This window comes from Acanthaster planci, linkage group LG15, assembly GCF_054643075.1.
Source record: "Acanthaster planci isolate LZ-2023a linkage group LG15, COTS_SCS, whole genome shotgun sequence".
Lineage (NCBI taxonomy): Eukaryota > Metazoa > Echinodermata > Asteroidea > Valvatida > Acanthasteridae > Acanthaster > Acanthaster planci.
This window is the reverse complement of record NC_141791.1, coordinates 8,103,987-8,124,520: the sequence shown is the minus strand read 5'-3', so window position 1 is coordinate 8,124,520 and position 20,534 is coordinate 8,103,987. Positions and strand designations below refer to the sequence as shown.

General features: G+C 38.8%; 1 protein-coding gene across 4 annotated transcripts in view; it reads right to left on the bottom strand.

The window, feature by feature from the left end:
• Positions 1-20,534, bottom strand: part of LOC110986672 (synaptotagmin-like protein 4) — an 82,615-nt gene that overhangs the window by 14,246 nt on the left and 47,835 nt on the right. For 3 of the 4 annotated variants that reach the window (XM_022248740.2, XM_087146927.1, XM_087146929.1), the window contains 2 exons: positions 19,333-19,484; positions 9,665-14,985 (listed from right to left, as the gene is read on the bottom strand). In XM_022248740.2, the coding sequence (XP_022104432.2) occupies positions 12,953-14,985; positions 19,333-19,484 (2,185 nt within the window). In that variant the 3' untranslated portion in view covers positions 9,665-12,952. Of the gene's footprint in view, positions 1-1,341; positions 1,657-2,835; positions 2,935-5,301; positions 5,475-9,664; positions 14,986-19,332; positions 19,485-20,534 lie in introns of those variants that run through there. The other variant, XM_087146928.1, reaches the window with a different exon arrangement.

The following is a 20,534-nucleotide window of genomic DNA, read 5'->3' as shown; positions in this document are numbered from 1 at the left end:
ATATCTATGACAATATGAAAAAGAAAATCCTAAAACAGAAAAAATACTTCAAATGGAATTGCAGTAATTTTTAATATGTAATACATGATGCACATGATAGATATTCACATTCTATTCCCAATAATACAAGTAATTAAGATTCCACTGGCAATAAACATTCAATGGGTAGTCTCGCAGAATTGATTTTTGGAAGGATTTGATGAACAGGTGAAAGAATTCCCCACTACCAGCCTGGCAACTTTCCAATGAAAAGCCATGAGTGAGGAATGTTGTGAAGAACACATGCGAATGTCAGAACAGAGGCACATGCAAATAGCCAAATAATGTTGGGTTTTCTTTCCCCAAAAAACTGCTTGGGGCAGTTTTTTTTTGCAAATTATTTCTGGTGCCCATAAAATATGTACCGACAGGGAGGCACAACTTATAAGGTTTGGTATCAGTACACTGTGTTTCCATTCTTTACCTCTAAAGTTCTTCCGTTTTTCAACTGCGCTGGTAAAAATTGTGGTGCCATGTCCAGATGTCAACTGGTTCACATACAGACAGTCCATAGCATATGTAAGCATCACCAGTGGCCATGTGTGTTTTTTTGCGAATTGTTTTGATACGAAGTTAATAGTTGGGATTTTCGTAACATTGTTTTTCTCTTTTGTAAGTGTGGTTTCACTCCCTAGCAAATTGTTTGCCCAAACAAAGGGAGTCTTTAATCCCCTTAGCTCTTTTGTGTATGGTGTGGGCTTCCCAATTCAATTCTAATTACTCAAGAAAGGCATTTCCAGATTACTGTGAATGAGGGGGTCCACTTAGTTTGTGGCATCTTCATTGACCCAACCAAGCACGACGGAACAAATAAGAAAAATTGTGTGTTTATATGTCATCCAGCCACAAGTGGTTAAGGACTAAGAAACAAAACAAACCACCCAACCCCAAAACAACAATAAAAACCACCTAAGATTAATATGCACAAGCTCCGATTCCATGAATTTTATTAAATGTTGTGAGCCACATAGGCTATAAAATGCTCTGCATGCTAAGAGGAGAGGCCGAGGGGCAACCAAGCTCTTTGTGTAATGTTAGAAATTCAATGGGAGGGAAGCAACACTATTATCAATGTTAGTGGAAAATGTCAAGAATGGTAAAACCTTAGTATTCCTTTATCGTTAGCAGTGCTCAGAAGAAACAGTCTGGTTTCCACAAGGGAAAGAGAAACACAAGGGTGCAAGTTGAATATCACTCCCAAAGCTGATGACATGAAACAGTTAGCTGTACCATTCCTGAAGCCGCAGGATCTGAGCAGCACCTCCTTGCACCCCCTACTGCTGTTTCATGTGTCATTTTTACCTTGCTGAGGTTGCTCCCTGTTTGTGTCCGCCTCTGGAGTGAGGACACTGAGGAACGAGATCGGTTATTCCCAATGCTTCCAGTCTTGGTGAAAGTGTGTACAGTGGATGGGGGTTGAACCTCTGGTGATGATGTATCATCTACAGAGAGATGCAAGCCAGAGGCAATGCTAGCACTCGTGGCTTCTCGCTGTCCATTCTCCTCACCCACAGGCTGACTTTCCTCATTCAAACTATCCTCATTGGACAACTGAGGGAAGGTGGCTTTGTCAGGGGAACTATCAGTGTCAGGTTGGGAGGTACTGGCATTATAGTTCTGAAGGGGTAGTGTTGGAAAAGTTGGCATAAAAAAATTGGAAGGAGCATATCATTGATAGCACAGTCAGTACTACAAATGAATATACACACATTCCAAGTAACTATTATGATACATGTACACGTAGTTATGGGAATGTTCAAGCCAAATAAGCTGCAATTAATACATGCATAATTTTCTACTATAAACCTTGAGGTAACCCCACAGCCAAATGCTCCACTTATTTTGGTTGAAAAGGCCCATGACTGTATGCATGAAACTAAGAAGGAAAATCATGGATAATTACTATGAAACATGCATTTATATTACAGCATTAAGGGGAAAGGGGCCTTTGAAGGAGGAGAAATCTTCAAATTTGCAAATCAAACTTGGAAGAGCAAACAATAGTCACAATAAATATTTCACAAGATGTACTTGATATAAGATATAAAAACTGTTACTAGAGTCATTAAACTAATGTTACTGGTGAAATGCAAATCAACTTGATTACATAAGACAACTGGATAGAAAAAAGGAACATACACTCCCCCCCAAAAAAACACCTTTGCACTTACAGCTATACACTGATGCAAACTTACTCATAGCTGTTAGTCAGACATACAGTGTACATGTACATGTATAGATACATTGTGTACATGAAGAAAGTGTTTCATGTACACACACACAGACACACAAGTTATTCATACATGTAGATCTACTACAAGCCAAGCTTAGACTTTGAATTACTGATATCACTTTTCAGTTACAAAGCTCAACTGTGATGACATGCTAACATTTCCAAGAAATAGAATTAGAGGTACATGTACATTAAATGTGACACATCATATTAGCATCATTACTATTAAAATGCTTTATTAATACCAAAACAACATGGGCTTCTACATAATTATGGGTGTGATCGGACGTGAAAGAATTGAGCAAAAAATGTTGTAACTCTCTTCCATCTGAGATAATGTCATTACCACTCTTCCCTAAAGGTCAAATTTGTGATGTCAGAACAAATATTCCAGCTACAAAAAGTACATAAACACATTTTAACTCTAGCCACTTTCATTGAAATTGTTTTGTGATATGGTATTTGCTTTGTTTCCATCTTCACTTGAAGTATGAACATGCCTTCAGGCAGTAAACATACTCTAATTTATGTTCCCCATAGCAAATGTCCATGTTTTGACTCACCCCAAATTGATTTCTGTTATCTGGAGTCAGCCTACCATGCACCATGAAATGCTGGTCAATGTCCTCCTCTTCAGAGTCTTCTTTTCCTTTACTGTCATCCTACCACAAATAATTCATTTCAATGCAAATTAACCAGACACTTCCAACTACATTGATTTTCCACTACATGGATAAGTACTCTCATACGAACTACTCAACCATGAAGTGTTGCAGAAAACTTTAACAGAAAAATGTCATCAAACTACATGCATACATATTTCTCTTGAATCTTCTTCTTCTTCACAATCAGAAATACCACACTCTGGCACACTCTTTGCACTTAATAAGAACATTTGGCTCTGCCCAAACAGCATTTGATGCATGATGTGTGCCGTAAAGTTCACCTTTTTACTCTTCAGTGTGTTCTTGGATGAACCTGCAAAGATCTATTTGGTCACAATATACGGTACATGTCAGTGTTGTAGTCAAGACCTTTATGTCCGAGACCGAGACCAAAGCTTTCGAGACCGAGACCAGCTCTTTCAAGACCGAGACCAGAACTTCGAGACCGAGACTTTTGCAGTTCGAGACCAAGACCGAGACCAAGATGACCGAGACCGAGACCTTGCACAACATACATGTATACAATATATAGGCCTACATGTAGTTCATTGATGGTAAACGTGGTGGACAATTGGCATTAAACAGCAAAATTAAGTGCAAATTTTACATGTAAAGCACACAACATATTCAATATTCCATGACAGAGTTTTATTTGACCATGAAGGCATGGACTGCTGATGCTATAGAATTTTGTGTAGAGTATACGGCATAATTGTATATTAAACATGTACATGTACAGAGTTTTTGTGTTCCATATGTATAGCAAAATTAACGTGGGCGGGCCATGTCCAAATGTTTAAAAAGGCAAAACTTGGGGTCTGAGTTGCTCGGACTATGCCAAAAGGTGTGCATGAGTTCATACTCTGTAATGATCAATGGACAGGTTAGAAGGGTCACACAGGCAGTTCCCTTTTAAAAGTACATGTACATGCATATAAAAATCATGATTTTACCTATCCAAGTTTCCTCACTGATGTGTAAACATTCTACCTCCCTGACACTTTGTTTGTGTACCAGTGAAATGAAAGAGGTACTGCACGCAGGGTACCAGTGCTCCGGGCTGAGAATATGCATTAGTCTCCATTCCAGCTTTATCGTAAATACCATGTCGTACATGTTCCAAGCATACATGCGGAATTGCGAGCAGTTCGGAACTAGACTCATTCGGAGGTAAACTTGTGGTGCAAGCAGCACTGCTATATACATGTGTGTGCTGTATATACCGTACGATCCGGGTATGTGATTTTGCTGCAGCCGAGCGTTAATTGTTGACGCACATTTTCTGCATTTCTGTCATGGTCATGGGAGGGCTGGTCTCGGTCTTGGTCTCATCCGAGACCAAGACCGAGACCAGCCCTCCCGAGACCGAGACCAACCCTCCTGAGACCGAGACCAACCCTCCTGAGACCGAGACCAACCCTCCCGAGACCGAGACCAACCCTCCTGAGACCGAGACCAACCCTCCCGAGACCGAGACCAACCCTCCTGAGACCGAGACCAACCCTCCCGAGACCGAGACCAACCCTCCCGAGACCAACCCTCCCGAGACCGAGACCAACCCTCCCGAGACCGAGACCAACCCTCCCGAGACCAACCCTCCCGAGACCGAGACCAACCCTCCCGAGACCGAGACCAACCCTCCCGAGACCGAGATTCTTGTAGGCCGAGACCTCGAAAAAGGTCTCAAGACCAAGACCAGGTCTCGAGACCTCCAACACTGGTACATGTACATGTATCTATAGACTGATAGGCGATGGTGGCATTTCAGGTTACTATCCTGTAATAAATATGGCATCGTAAACCTTCTGACATGTCAGATGCTTGTTGCAACACTTCTGTCCAAAATACTGAGGTGACAGAGGTACTTATTTAAAGTCACTTATATAGATTTTCGCTTTTAGTATTAAAATTTTCTGATTTTAGCACAAGCTTTAAAATAATAAAAAAATTCGTAAAGGTGCCACTGTAAAGGAGAATATAGGCAGTGCTGTGTCAGAGGCTAACATACTGCAGTGTAATTATTCATCACAATTCAATCAAAGCAAGCATGATAAAATGCATGTACATGTTTATTGACCTTCGGTGACCTAAAACACCCCTTGCCTATACATGCAGGCTTCTGAATCTGCAAACATGAAGGCTGGTATTCTTGCCACACCAAGTACACCATTAAGTATAGAATGCAAAAGGACTTGGTGTTACTTCTATTCACATTCAACTTTTAGAATGCCAAGCAATCCGAACATGCTGATTGTACTTTAACACAGAATGGTAAAAGAGGTGAAGAATGAGAGAAAAAAAACCAAGAGAAAACTGAAAAGCAAATATCCCTATCCTTCACATACTGTAGCATAGGAAACTCACCACAACATTTACTGAGATAACTGGGGCTTCAATGGAGTCACTGGTATAATTACTGACTGGTGTTTTGCCATTAGACTTGATGTAATAATCTTGATCATCTTCAGGTAGGCCAGCTGGAATACAGGAAGACTCTTGCTCTGAACACACACATCCCATATCTTGACTATCCCGTCCTACAAAGAAACAGAAAGAAAGAAACATACAATGTGCATGAATAGAGAACATTTGACTTGGGGTGGTTGCGGTAGGAGCTGTAAAAAGTGCTAGTAAAGATGGGATGGTTTCTCTTTAACTTCACCCTGCAATTTTATGTGGTCAGTTTCTCTGAGACTTATTTTCCATAAACTGAAGACAATACAAAAGGCCAAAACGTTGAATGCACAATCAGTTGTGCTGTTACTGAAAAGTAATGATCTAAAGATGTAACACCTACATGAACTCTTCCTTTCTACTGATAAAATATCAGTACATGTGTACCTGTATTTGTTAGCATGGGGCAGATCAAAAATTACTTTTAGGTAAGCACCAAAAAATTTGGAAATGTCTTCAAGCAACTTTTCATAGCCTTTTTTTTTAAGGTTACAGAAAACTTTGGGGCTTTTTCCCTTCAGGAAAAAGGGAGATAAAATAGTTCTTACATTTCATGTCAAAAAAGCCCTTTTTTTTGGGGGGGGTTATGTATTCTGTTTGTTAGCAAACTTGTCTACTATAATCTATAGTCATAATCAAAGTACCAATCTGGTGTGTTAACTCTTTAACCCTCCTGTGCAAAGATACATTCTTGACACAGTTGTCATATCAGTCAAATTTCCCATGTGTCTGTGTACTGGGGCAAATCAAGTGGAAGGAACTTTTGACTGTTTTTGACGGTTACAGCAGGAGGGTTAAAGCCTGAAAAATTACAATCACACATGCCTTCAAACTAACAACAAAATAACATTTGGACAGCTTGATGCTTCAACACTTCGAGAATGAAAGGTCCAACAGTGTGGAAATGCCTACTACATGCACATGACAACCAAATTATGTTGGTCACAGGTCTTTGTTTATGACTTGAGTGACTTACATGTAAATTACAACTGAGCTGAGATTTGTTAGATATCATGCTTGGGTGCTGTGAATTCTCTTTGCCTGTCGTACAGCAGTATAACAGGCAAAAATTGTCTCATCGTTTGATGAATGCATTGTGCACTCTATTATATGTTGAAAGGGCAATGTATGTAATTTGATAAGGGAAATGCCAAGGTGGGGCAACTATAGCTCGAACCTTCAACCAGTCAAGAACAAAAGTTAATGTAAGTGAATAATTCAGAAGGTACATGTAAAATATAGGTTACAAAAGGGTACTAGCAGTAGAATTATAATTATGTTACAACTATGGGTGTTGGCATTGTCTAACGAAAGAAACAGAATGGGGTAGTTTATTCTACAAAAGTTACCCACACAGTGACTATTGTGCCCTTAACTTCAGTATATTTTTGTAAATTGTACGTGAAATTTTTGGGGGGTATTCAGAAACAAAACAGAATTATAATTGTATTTGCATGTACATGTAAGTTATATCAATTTACAAAATCTGAATCAACACTTGGCTTCATCTAAGTGGTTGACTCATGGCAAGTATTACCCCTAAACTGGTGCAAAAGCGTGTTTAACAGTGTCTTTCCGTTGTGAAAAAAGGAGCAATAGATTAGACCAATTGTATCCCTGTGTCCAGAGGTTGTATATGGCAACATCTTCCTGGTCAATGCTTCTGTTCCATATACATTACATGAATACACCTCTTGTGCACAAACCTCCATAACAAAACCACTGACCCTGAAAATGGATGCCATGCATAGATCCTCTAGAGGCACCCCTTCTGATCACTGAAAAGAAATGACAGACTGAAGGGAAAATTTCTTGACACATGTGATTGATATTATAACAACTCATGCATGTTAACAGCTTTTCCTGCACCAAATGCACACAGCCCACGCAGTTTCTTTATGTTAAGGTGAGATTGTTCCTTTGCAAAAACGATTCCACATATTTTACAACTCAGCTACAAAACGTGAGTCTACAATACAATGCACAAGTACAATCCAGCTGCTCAGTCATATCAGGTGTACGCAACCATGAAATTCCGTTCAATCAAACAGAACTACCACTGACTACATGTAAACATTTGCCAAACATCATAAACCATACAAACACAAATTTGAGCATGAGGCAATCTTCCAAGTCATGCAGCAGAACAGCTCTCTCTGTATACAGCATACGCATTCATACCTTACATGTATTTACAATCCCATTTTAGTTGAAACTCCGTGGTTGAAGAAAAAGAAAAAGAACACAAGGACACTGCTTCACAGCTTCAAAGAATGGGGCTGGGCCTTGCGACCTTTCACTGCTTCCACTTTCCCTTTTATACTGACAATTATCCAGCAGCTAGTCAATTTTCATCCTAGCTCTGGACTTGTACGTCCTGGGAAATTTTGGACCAGGTAAAAGAGTGTGTAGTTCCCCTGTTTTTTCCGCTTAGGTCACAGAACAAGAATGTCTTTGCATATGACTTTGTATCCATGACTGGCAGCCATGATAGTAGAATGGTGAAACATCTATGAAGTCCTGCAGGTGGAAGTCCATGTACATGTGGCAAACAGAACTGCATACTATAATTCAAATTCTGGACCTAACTCATGTGTTTCTGACAATGCAACCATTTTCTTCTGGCAAACTCTGATGTCACAGGGTTGTACATACAGGTGCTGCAAGACAAACAACACATACCATGTTATCTCCTGAATGGCAAAGTCATATGTGTGATAGTTAAATATGCAGTCTAACCTTTTTGTAAGGCTCTCCCAAACTACATGTACGTGTACTTGTTTCATACAGGTACATGTACTGTACCTTCTTGTCTGACATTTATCTTTGATAATAAAAGGATGGCTTCTTCCTTTAATATGGGTACATGTACACTTCTGACCTTGTTATGCTGTACATGCATACATGCACATGTACCATCAGGCCTTAGATTTTTTTCATGCAAGCTCTTTAACATTGTTTTCCTACAAAAACTCCTTGCATTCAGGTTGTTTGCATCTTACCCCACTGATCAAGTTCCTTTTCTCCTCCTTTAAACGAAATTGTGATGTAAACATTGTTGGAGGGCATTTACCAGTACATGTACTGGTCAACAGCGGCGGAACCATTTTCAAAGGGGGGGGCAGTTGTTAGACTATCAGGCATCAGCCATTAATAGGTTGATCCATTATGCCCCATCTAATTACAAAATCTGCAAAAAGTGGGGGACCAGGCCCCCTAGTCGAAAAAGTGTGGGGGGAGGAGGGGCACTGGTATCATTTGGAAGCTATACATGAAGGTAAAGTGGAAATCCCATATTTTGTATCCTTCACATACATATAATTTCTCAGCTTTCGAAGAACCATCATTCACATCTATCATTGCTTGAAGGCAGCAATTCTGTACTTCACAAGTGTCATAAGAGACATGTAAAATTGAGCCAAAACTTCAAATGATGAAGTGCTAAATATTCATGATTACAGGTGCTTACATATACATACATGTAATTGTGTTTTTGTGCATGTGCATGATATTATAGAACCTCATTCGGAGGACGATTTTTTTAGTTAGAAAAATAGTTATAAATGCACAACCCATGTACCAGTATGGTTCTTATAGCTATAGGACTATACTGGGGGAAACCTGTGATCTAGAACTAAGCAAATGTTAATGTACATGTATTACATGTACTTCTTATGCATTGAAAACACTAGCACCAGTTCAAGTTACATACGGGTATGTACATGTACGTGAAGATTACTAATAGACTGTATTCACAGTGAAGCCAGCCATTTTTATCATGCTCCCCATAAATCTATCATATCAGATGTAATCTGGTAAATGAGGAAGTGCCAAACAGTTTTGGGGTCCAAACCTCACTTGGTGTTTTTTCAATAAGGCTTAAAACATTTGGATACGATTCGTCACACATTTTAAATAGCTCAAAATGTAAAACTGGCATTAAGTTCCAATGAACTTACATTGTTGCCGTTATTTTTACTCTAAAGTTCCAAAAGTGACAAATCAACCCCACTTTCAATTCAAGATGATTGGCACATGAATACATTCTATTGAATTGTATCTCGGGACATGGGGATAGTTTAACTAACTCTTAACATCTAAGCAGCTCAGATTTTAAAAGAGTCTAAGCAATTTGCCAGGATGAGATTGTCCTTGCAGACTGGAAGTTGACAGAGTCAACTTAACACACGGTACATATATGAAGAAGTAGCGAGTTGATGTCAGATTACAGGGGACAACACAGCTATGCCACAAAATAAAAATATGTAAGGTGTTTTGAGATAAGACTTACGCAGGTTTTATTAATACAAATATCTGGAGGTGTAACATGTATCAAATTTAAACAATGAAAGATACTTTTGTTAGTATACAATGTCAACAGTGCAACAACATACAGCCTTAAAAATAAAACTTAACCAAAACATATACATGTATTGTACTTTATTTGTGAGCAGGTACAGTGTACTTTGTTTTTTCATTCAAATCTCAGTACAATGTATCATTAATACACGTATATCCAACAATGCAGCCTTATATATGTACATGTAGAGTGTATTCATCAATGGAAACAAAACTAAAGACAACTAACTGCTACAGTACTGTACCAAGAATTGGGACAGTATATCTACATGCATGTACCTACGGAAATGCATGTACATGTATCTTGACCAAAGATCGTACAGCGCCGTGTAGCAACGCAAGATGGAGAACTTCACCGTGAATATGCGAGATACATTGTAATCACCATGGGCGCCATTCAAACAAGCAATATGCCTGTGCAGGGCACGTTAATGCACAGGCGCAGCCACCGTACCAGCACACACACCTTGTGCACCTTCACCTATGCATTAACATGCACTGCGCAGGCATATTGCTTACTTGAATGGCACCCATGGTGATTATACACCTTTTTTGGCAGAGTTCCCCATCTTGCGCCACTAGGCAGTGCTATAGGATCTTTTATCTTTGACACTTACTTGTGACAAACCAAGATCATCATTGTACATGTATGGGCTAATACACTACAGAAAGAAGTAAGAGGTTAGGTTGAAGTTATTCCTACCGTAGTCCTTAATAAAAAGAAGGGCAGGAGACAATGTACAGTTAGGTGACAGCTCTTATACATGTACATACAGTGTATGCCTCACTTGGAAGAGATATTTACTTTTTTTCCACATTGGGGATGCAAATGTACCTATTACATGTACGTCACAAAATTGTAGGGAACAGTACGTAAAAGATGACTATTTAGTCCAAGGCCAGCACACATCTTATAGACGTGTTCATGCTAACCTATGGTCAGCCCATTCACATTTTTATGAAAATCCACAAAGTACAGGGCAGCAAATACCATGGAATGGTGAAATACATTACATTAACTTGGTTATTAAACGCACGACATCGACAACAGGGATATTTCATTTATCAATGTTTTAATTTAGTTGAAAACCAACTCATGCATAAATGGACCCTTTCTATCAAAAGTTTACAGAATACCCTGAGTTTGTTACTAAAATCAATAGTTCAAAATATGTGAGCATAGATAATACATGTATTATTAATGTACAAAAAGTTTACATGATTTAATTTTATATAAATTTATTAAAGAGGAGTTTTACGGTTAAAAATGCATAGCATTATCATGTGCACCAATGATAAATGTTCAAGAGAATTACAATTCATCTGAACTGATCAGTCAGAAGAATGAATGATTAAATGGTTACATACAATGTGGGAATACTGGTACATGTAGATGTGTAAAACTCAACAGAATGCCATTAGCAAGAGTTTCCATTCTACCAAGAAGTACCCTGTATAAAGCACATTTAACCGGTAATCTGGGGAATAATTTAACTAACATTCTAAGAGTCATACATTGACAAACTTTTCTTCTTTCCTTTTCTCCTGTATGCTGCCTTACATGTACATGAACCAGTCTTTAGTGTCTCATCTACACGTATACGCACTTCAGAAATGTGCAGGTTTCAATGTACATGTGTATCATTATTGTATAGTGTTGGAAAAAGACAGACCTTGTTAAAATAGGGTATTATTTACATGTAAAGATCACTTTTTACAGTATGTAGGCCTAAGTTACAAACAGGAACAAGAAGAACGAGAACAAGAAAAACGAGCAAGAGCAACATAACAAGAACAACGAGCAAGAGCAACATAACAAGAACAACGAGCAACATAACAAGAACAACGAGCAAGAGCAACATAACAAGAACAACGAGCAACAAAACAAGAAAAACATCAAAGCACAAGAACAAGAAAAAGGACAAGAAGAATGAGAAGAAGAAGACAAACAAAAACAACATCAACAACTACATCATCAATCCCCCCCCAAAAAAAGAAAAAAGAATGAAAAAGACTATATGAACTGGTGAAGCAAAACATTTTCTGCTTTCAGATAATTTTCTGTTGTAGCACAGAATAACGAACAAAAGGTGTGACCTTTTCTGGTGCCTTGTCTGGATACCGTAAATGAACATGTACACGTGATACATGTACATGTAACTTCTTGGTATCCAATATTTTTTTAATGAAAATGAAGCTGTCTTCCAGCTGTATGTATGGTTCCGGTCTATATATTCCAAGTTTTGTAACGTCCATTTACATTTTGTACATTTACCAACAATAATGAAATTTAGTACTGCATCCTGTATACCCTGTAAACAAAAATAAAACACCAATTGTTTGTGTACATGTACATGTCAAACACTTGTCTTATGGAACTGCATTTTATCTAAATGACTGACACAAAAATTCATACTGATAGACAAAAAAAAAGGTAAGACTGACAGACACACACTAAAAGTTCAAGGTACATGTACACATGTGTGCAGGGAACAGTGGCATCACGGGTGCATTCATATTTCAGTTCTGTAAATCATGTGATCTCCGCTTAAAACTAGAGCCTGAGTCATATAAGTGGCCAAAAACATGATTTCATGACCTCCAAAATAGTCATGCCAAGTGCTCCAGGGACAAATGTGAGCCTGTTAATAGAAGGCTTGCACCAATTTGCACCCTAATATTTTATATTAATGCACATGTATACATAGAGTATATTCAGCCATACCGGTACATTCAGTATGGTTTTCCAATGTCATTTCATTACATGTGTAATAAAACTGCATAAAATATTCAGCACCTTTTAAAATGATTGATCATCAATGCACAGTACAAGTTACATGTCCTAAATACCGGTATCTCCATATATGCTATACATGTATCACACTCTATAGGCTCTAGCCTTTAAGGACAAGGAAGTTACTTCATTAAATTGGCTTTACATACATGTAAAAACTGGACTAGCATCTACATGTACATGTAGTTCCATCATTAACAACAGCTATGTGTACATGTATACACTAAGTAAAAAGATGTTCCATGCCTCAACAATGAAATGTACAGTATACCATAATTTTGATCATGATTTTGTCAAGTGCCAATCTAAGATACCAGTTCTGTCAGGCTGTGAAGACAGGATCATCCTTGATTTGAACCCTTTGTAATCAGGGCTACATGTGCATGTGCCACAGTGTTAGGAGCCTGGTTAGGCCAAACTACTCTTTGGTTCATATTCTGGGCTGAGCATCTCTGGATTATCAGCTTCATCATCAGCATCTTCTTCTGTGCTACTCAAGCAGCTTTGGTCAATGACAACAATGGAAGGAATAACAACATCCTCCATCGCAAACTTGGCTGGCCTGGCAGGACTACTGTCAAGTGAGAGAGTTGATTGGTCCTCTTCTGAAACTTCAAGAATGGTGGACAGTTCACTGTCTGAGCTGCTGCAGCAGGAATAGCTTGGATGACCAGGGCTTCCCTGCCCATGTATCTTCCTTGCATTTAACGTCTTCACAGTTTCACCGTCAGCACAAGTCTCATCTGAGCTTGAATCTGAATCACTGTCCTTGCCTGGATTGACCACATACATGCCCTTATTCTTCTTGGAGATCAGGACTGGCCTTTCACTGACAACCTCTGCTGGGAAAGCAGCTCTTGGCCTGCCACCAGGACGTTTCATATGGAGAGATCTTGAAGAAACAGAAGAAGCTTTCCAGTGTTGCACCTTCATTGCTGCCCAGTCTGGACGGGGTATCAACTTTTTCTGGGAAACAGATTTATTTGAACTGTCAGGTTGGTCTGAGGAAGTTGCTTCCACATTATCTGAGGCCTCTGGAGTGAAGGCTGTGAGAAATCCAGGAGTGTCATCCTCAGAACTACATGTGGGATCTGAGTCAACCCATGAGGAAACTGAACTTGACACATCACTATCTATCAAGGCATCATCTAAACCTGAACCTGAACGGTATTCCAACAATGATGATCCAAGGGGCCTAGACTGCAACGGAAACTGATTCACAGGTGTTTGTGATAAAGACCCAGTAGCCTTCAACTGAGTAAGTTCTGCTGTTGCAAAAAGTAGATCAGTTTGATCTGGAATGGCTTTAGGACTCCCTGAAGTGGTTTTTAGAAAGAACCCTGGCTTCTCTTCGTGTGCCTCCTTTATAAGTTCTCTCATCAAGTTCTGGTTCTTCTTGAGTTTGGTCTGAAGCTGAACCTCCTGGAAATCGGGAGACGAGGCACGCAGATCCCAATCTAACTCAAGCTCACACAGTGAGTCACTTTCATCTGAAGGAGTTGTACCTGAATCACTGGATGATTCATCTGTAATGCTCTGTCTCTTAAATGGTACATTCTGATTTTTGTTGAAATAATTTTGGCTTGGCACACTGCTAGCCTGTAAGAGAGAAGAGGAACTGGGTCTTGGATTTAGAACTGTTGAATCAATAACATTATCTGGAAGGTTCTCATCTTGCCATTCTTGTTGTCTTGGACTAACCAAACCCATATCATGCTCTAGATACATGCTGTTTAAGGAGTAAGCCAAATCAACAGAAGCAACATCTTCTTGGATGCCAGGTTTGTGAATGGGCACAAAGCTGTCTTGAGGAACACATTCAGAGAAAGTGCTTTCACGACCCTCTGGGGACTTCCTTACATCAATCATTGGGGTAAATGCACTGTTTGGGGAAATTTTCAGAACTGCATTTGGAGACTGACACCTTTCAACAGCAACTCTCGACCGCTGTGGCCCGATTATTTGGCATTGGGTGGCACTGCCATCACTTTGCATATCCTTGAGAAGAAATCCTGTTTCGTTGTTCTGGGTGGCTCCTAACATATCCAAATAATACTCATGCCAATCAAATTCATCTCTTTCACTAACGTGTGCAGACTCATTTCTAATTACATGTAAATGCTTGGGTTCTGCAAGACATGCTGCTAGTCCACCACTTGCCAAAAGTTCAGCTGGGGGAGTCTGGGTATAACTGTCCACAGTTTTGTCCAAGCCCTGACCCCTACAGCTCCTGGATACTGGAAGATTGAAGACTGATGTTTCAGATGATGGGCAGATGACCTGTGCTTCAGACATAGACAACATGTCCCATGGGGAAGTGCTTGGTGAGTCTGAAGGTGTACCAGTCTGACCACTGCATAATGAATCCTCAAGTCCACTGTCTGAGAAAATGGAAGTTCCTTTGTCGCTGAACATGCTACCGGTACCACAGACTTGACGTGCTGGTGGTAAAACAATAAGAACAAAAGTAACTTTGAATTATGTAATCCCTACTCTCTCTCTAGAGTACCTACATGTACATGTATATACATGTACATGCATGTGCATGTCACGTACATTGTAGGCTGCAGACATATGTTTTTGTGCTGGGTATCCACAACCCTGTGAAAAATGCTGCCACTGCAGACATTGTGAGATGATCGACATTACACATGATCCCGTAATGCTTTACATTGTACAAGCAGCATGTGTTTACGGATCACTGTGAGGTCATGAACAAAAAGTTATTATATATTACTGAGAAATTAACAAATTTTCAACTATACATGTACTGTATTCCACAGAAGACAGTCCTTGGCAAAAGTACATGTACCTTCATACATGTAGCTGATGAAGCTGAAATAGCCCCGAATAATACAAATTTATTAGATATTACATTTTTTTAAAGGGACATCATGGAGTTTTTCCAGACCCTACCCATCAAACACTCAGCTGTCCCATGACCATTGATTCTTTTTTCAAACTTAGCATGCGTGAAACAGTCATGTCATGAGAAATTTTGGAAGGAGATATACATGTACACTTAGAATCAGCCATCAGCTCTTTTGGGGTGAAGACTTTTAGAGCAATCCAATTTCTACAGTACATGTAACTACTTGCATATGTGCAAATTTTCATTTTCCTCGGAATGAAACATTTGCATTGCTTTGATGCTCTTCTGGTTTTAAAACAAAGACACCTACATGTACATGTTGGAAAAAACTTGAAGTACATTATGATGTCACTGCCTTCACATGACAGTACGGTACATGTACACATATATGCAAAAGGCTACAAGAAGATGTATGAAAATCTAAATAACAGATGATTGGAATAACAAGCAGGTACTGTACTTGACCCAGCTTCTTGCATTGTTCAAATGAATAATAACATCTGATGTACCAATAAACCATGTTAGTGAAGAACAAACTAAACATCCAAATACACATGTACATCATCCAAAAAATGGAAAAGATTCCACTAAAAATATCTTTGTGATAACTTATTTTCACCAGGAGACCACAGTAACAGAATCATGTAATGTACGGTACATGTATGTACTGTACCCATTGGTACATGTATGTGCACACTGTAGGAACCAGTACATACATGCAGTTGTATACACTGCATTTAAATATTTCAAACCCATGTGTGTTGCTATTGGAGGGAAAACGTGGAGTTCATCATGTAAATTTGAAGGTGCTCAATTTATTCAATGTACACTACATGAAAGTACCGTACTTACAAACTACTGGTATCAGTTATCCATGCAACAGCCAATTACATGTACATGTACTGTACATATATGTACATACAGCTCCTAGTTTCACCATTACACATTTACGTACACCTGTCTGTACTTTGCATAAAAACTTGTTACGTGGGGTGACCATCAACTTCGTTGCACTTCTTATTCTGAATTCCTGATGTTCAAAGCGTTATACCAAACTACGAGTAGGTATTCTCAACAACTAACAAACACCAACACATCTGTACATGTACCAGTCACATGTCACTGACAGGTGGTCCCATCAAAACCTAGGAGTAACAGTGCAGACTTTTTACACAGTACAGTTGGTAACGTACCATGCCTGTTGCATACATGTACACAAAGTCCAACTGACCCAGGAATTAACAAAGGCCACAATAAAAAGGTTTGCTTTGTCTATTTTACAGTAATACTTTGCCAACAAGCAGCTGGTAAATCTATGGCTGGCCATCAGTACAAAAGCAAAGAATAATTAAGTATGTGTTTAAAACTGCAGCAGTATCAAAATATCAATAATAAATGCTACTAAATGAAACATACAATTCTTAAAATATAATAGGGTAAATATGCATTTGAGGCCAAATGTGACACCAACCAATTTAGGGTGAAATTTCTTTGGCCACCCATCTGAGTGGAATGTTCATGTAGTCAATATGTGACCCCCTCTGCAAAAATGAGTCTCAAGTCATTGGAGCCACTTTTGAGTTTTACTTTCTAATACTGTAGATTGAAGAATTTGAGCTCTTCGTGTTGATGTGCCACTCAGTTTTAGTACCATATGATGAAAATATGTTGTTGTTAAAATATTGAGGATTCCTAATGCTGAAACACTGAGCATGCTGAGCAAGATTCTTTCCTGGCTTTTTACTCAGAAGTAACACTGGCCACTTGACCTGGCATGCGCCTTTTTTTGCACTGCGGGTCAAATATGATAAAAGGGAAACTTCTTTGCACTCTACTCGACAAAGCATGCATGCATGCATGTACAACGCACATGTACATGTACATGTAGGCTGACAAGGAAAACGGTTATATCCAAGTACATTCACATGGGTTAAGTAATACATACAGGTTTAAGCTGTCTGAAAGGTTGACACCATCAGGTTCTTTTCAGAACCACACATGCTTACAAAAGAGATATTTTGCAGGGTGCTACCGCAAACCCCATTACTTACATGTATTCTGCAATCTTCCCTAAGAAAAACTCAAATCTCATTGACACGGGCACAAACTAATGAGTAGTGCAACTGGCTGCAAATGTGGGATTTGATAGGGGCCACTGGAGGGTACCGCAAAACATGATACATTTGTTCATGTACACATGTTGTTCAATTCATTTTCCTGTACCTTGTAACGCCTTATAATAATCATGTACATGTGTATCAAAATGGATGACTTTCTGTGCTTCAGAAAATACAGGGGTCACTGAAAATGATCATATACACGTATGTAAAAGGGTCAGAGGCTTTGCGATACATGCACATGTAAATTGGCAGAACACTTACAAGTATTATCATGTGCATTAATTTTACCCAAGCATCATCTTAGAAATGTCCATACGCTATTTACAATGTACAGGATTACTAAAAAAGCACAATTTTCTTGATATTTGTGACACTTATGTGTAACATACGTGTACATGCATGCAATGTTGACAGAAATTTTGTGACTAAGTTCTGTCCATGTTGCGTAAGTAATGTTGTGGACAAACATGTACTATTCTGTGGAATCTTCAATATACAGTGAACAGTCTTGGTTTTTACAGGTAAATGTTACCTGAGCTGTGGGAATCAGAATTTAAAAGCACACTGTTTGGGTAAATTGTCGGCAAAAAATAACTTTCTATCAAACTTAACATACAGTGTACACGTACGTATTCAGTCCATGTTACATACATGTACATGTACTGGTATGTAATAAACACATCTTGGACAATACACTTGGAAAAGTCTTAGTATACATGTAATCCTGATCAGTGTTCAACAAGAGGAAATACATACCCGGTATATAGTTTGATATGTCCTGATTTACAGTATCTCCCAATCCCATGTCACACTTTTGGACCCCTTCAGTGTGGAAAGACCCACATACATGTACTGTACATGTACCTTTGCCATTAAGTTTCAGCTTCAAATGCTCATACACATGTACTGTACATTGTGAATTTAGAGAATCTATGCAGTACATATTTCTAGGACTCACTTTTTGGGCATCTTTAAACTCTTCAATGCATGACTACTGTTCAAAATCCTTTTGGAAAAAAAGGTGCACTCTTTTAATTAAAAATTTAAATTTCCAACTTTCCCACACAAGCGAGATTGCTGTTTCTGTGATGTACACGTAAATCAGGGGCAACAGTGTTCAGATTACAGTGTACATGTTTTCATCTTTCAAGTTTGAACCCCAAATTTAATCTCTGAAATATGGTGTCTCACTGGCTTGTTGCCAGGCTTATGGAAATTAAATGTTTAAATTGTCAGTGAAATGAAGAATTTGTTTTTTAAATCCAATAGCTTTTATGCACAAATCAAGGCATCACTGAGGTTTAGAACGTGGGATGACATCACAGTATTCATATTAAAGGTACATGCAATATGTACTGCTTTTTGAGTGAGTTTTCTCACTCCATGATTCACTCATTATCCCCTCTATCTTGAGCCAGGGGCTTCTTGGACTGCATATACATGTACCAGTACATGTATGTATTTAACATTCTTTTGTGCCTATAGAATACACAAGCAAGGCCAAAGGTGCAACTGTGCTTAAGGCCAACATGTTGTTTACTTCTCCAATGGTTGAGGCATCTTTTGTTTCAAGAATTTCTTTAAATATTTTATCCCATCAACCAAATCTGTAACTCAACAAATGGGAATACATGATTATCTGGAGACCTGTTTCCAAATTTAAACTGAATGAGTTTTGATGCATGTTGCTGTAGCATAGAGTCCTTGGGAAAAAAAGTTTTTGATTGAGGATAGTGGTAACAAGGGGTTGTGGAATGTTTTCTATTCAAAGTACCTGTAGCATTGATAGCACCAACCTTGATCTAGAGTTCCCTTTGATGACTCCTGCTTTTCCGAACCTTTATGATCCTTTCTGAAAGACACCCGCTGGAATGTGAACCCAGAGATGGGCTCTATGACAGCATCAACCTCTGATGAATCTGTCACTGACACTGGCTCAGAACCAGAGCTGTGCCAATGCAAAAAAAAGGTGAAACAGGCAGAAGTCAGTGGTTATTTGTCTCCAACTACCCGTAAAAAAGAGTGTTGAGATTTAAGCTGTCAAAACTGTACATGTACAAAAATTACATGAATGTAGGACAGATAAAAGAACAGGGGATGAGGACTGTGGGGGATGTTTTGCAATATGCTATTTTTGTGGGTTAAATTTCAATAAAATCTGATATGCTGAGTTCTTTAAATTCACCTTAACATAACATTTTGAATCATCCATACTAAAGACACTGTTGCTAAATGTATAGCTCATGATTAGGAGCAGCTTTTGCTTAAATGTAGTTACACAAGAGAGGCCTTACACTGTTTTCAATGGGCACAGACAACGGAACCAGTCCAATCCAGAAGTGATGATCACTATGTAAAACCTTGTCCCGAATCACGAGGTGCATGTACAAGTATAGCAAAAGTGTCTCTAATCTGAGGAATTCAAATGGTTATGTTTATGTGCAATCAGATAACTCAGAGTACAAGATTTTATTTAAATTTAACTAGCAAAAGCTTATTGGTGGGCAGTGAGATCAATACAAAATATAGCTTTTGCATGGCTCGGGGTGAAATGAGGTGCTTGGCTCGGGGTGAAATGAGGTGCTTGGCTCGGGGTGAAATGAGGTGCTTGGCTCGGGGTGAAATGAAACGAACAGTACTTGTAATAGAGACAGCAGGAAATGTCTGCATGACATCAAATGATTTGTGTACATGTACAGTAATCTAATATGGTTTAAAACTTAAAGCCAAAGGAAAAGAAAAACAGAAAAATGAATGTATCACACACTGCAGGAAGTGGTTCTAAATGTAAATGTACATGAAGCATTCAGAATGAATCTAGTAAGGGAACATGTTATGGATGCATCCTCAATATCCACTGGAGCAACTTCATCACCTAATATCAAAGTCCTATAAATGACAGAGATTACTATGTCCACAATCCTACCTGGGTTCAGCATGTTCAATGGGTTTTTAAAATTTTCCCTGAAATATCATCCCAGTTTTTCCTCCTTAGGCT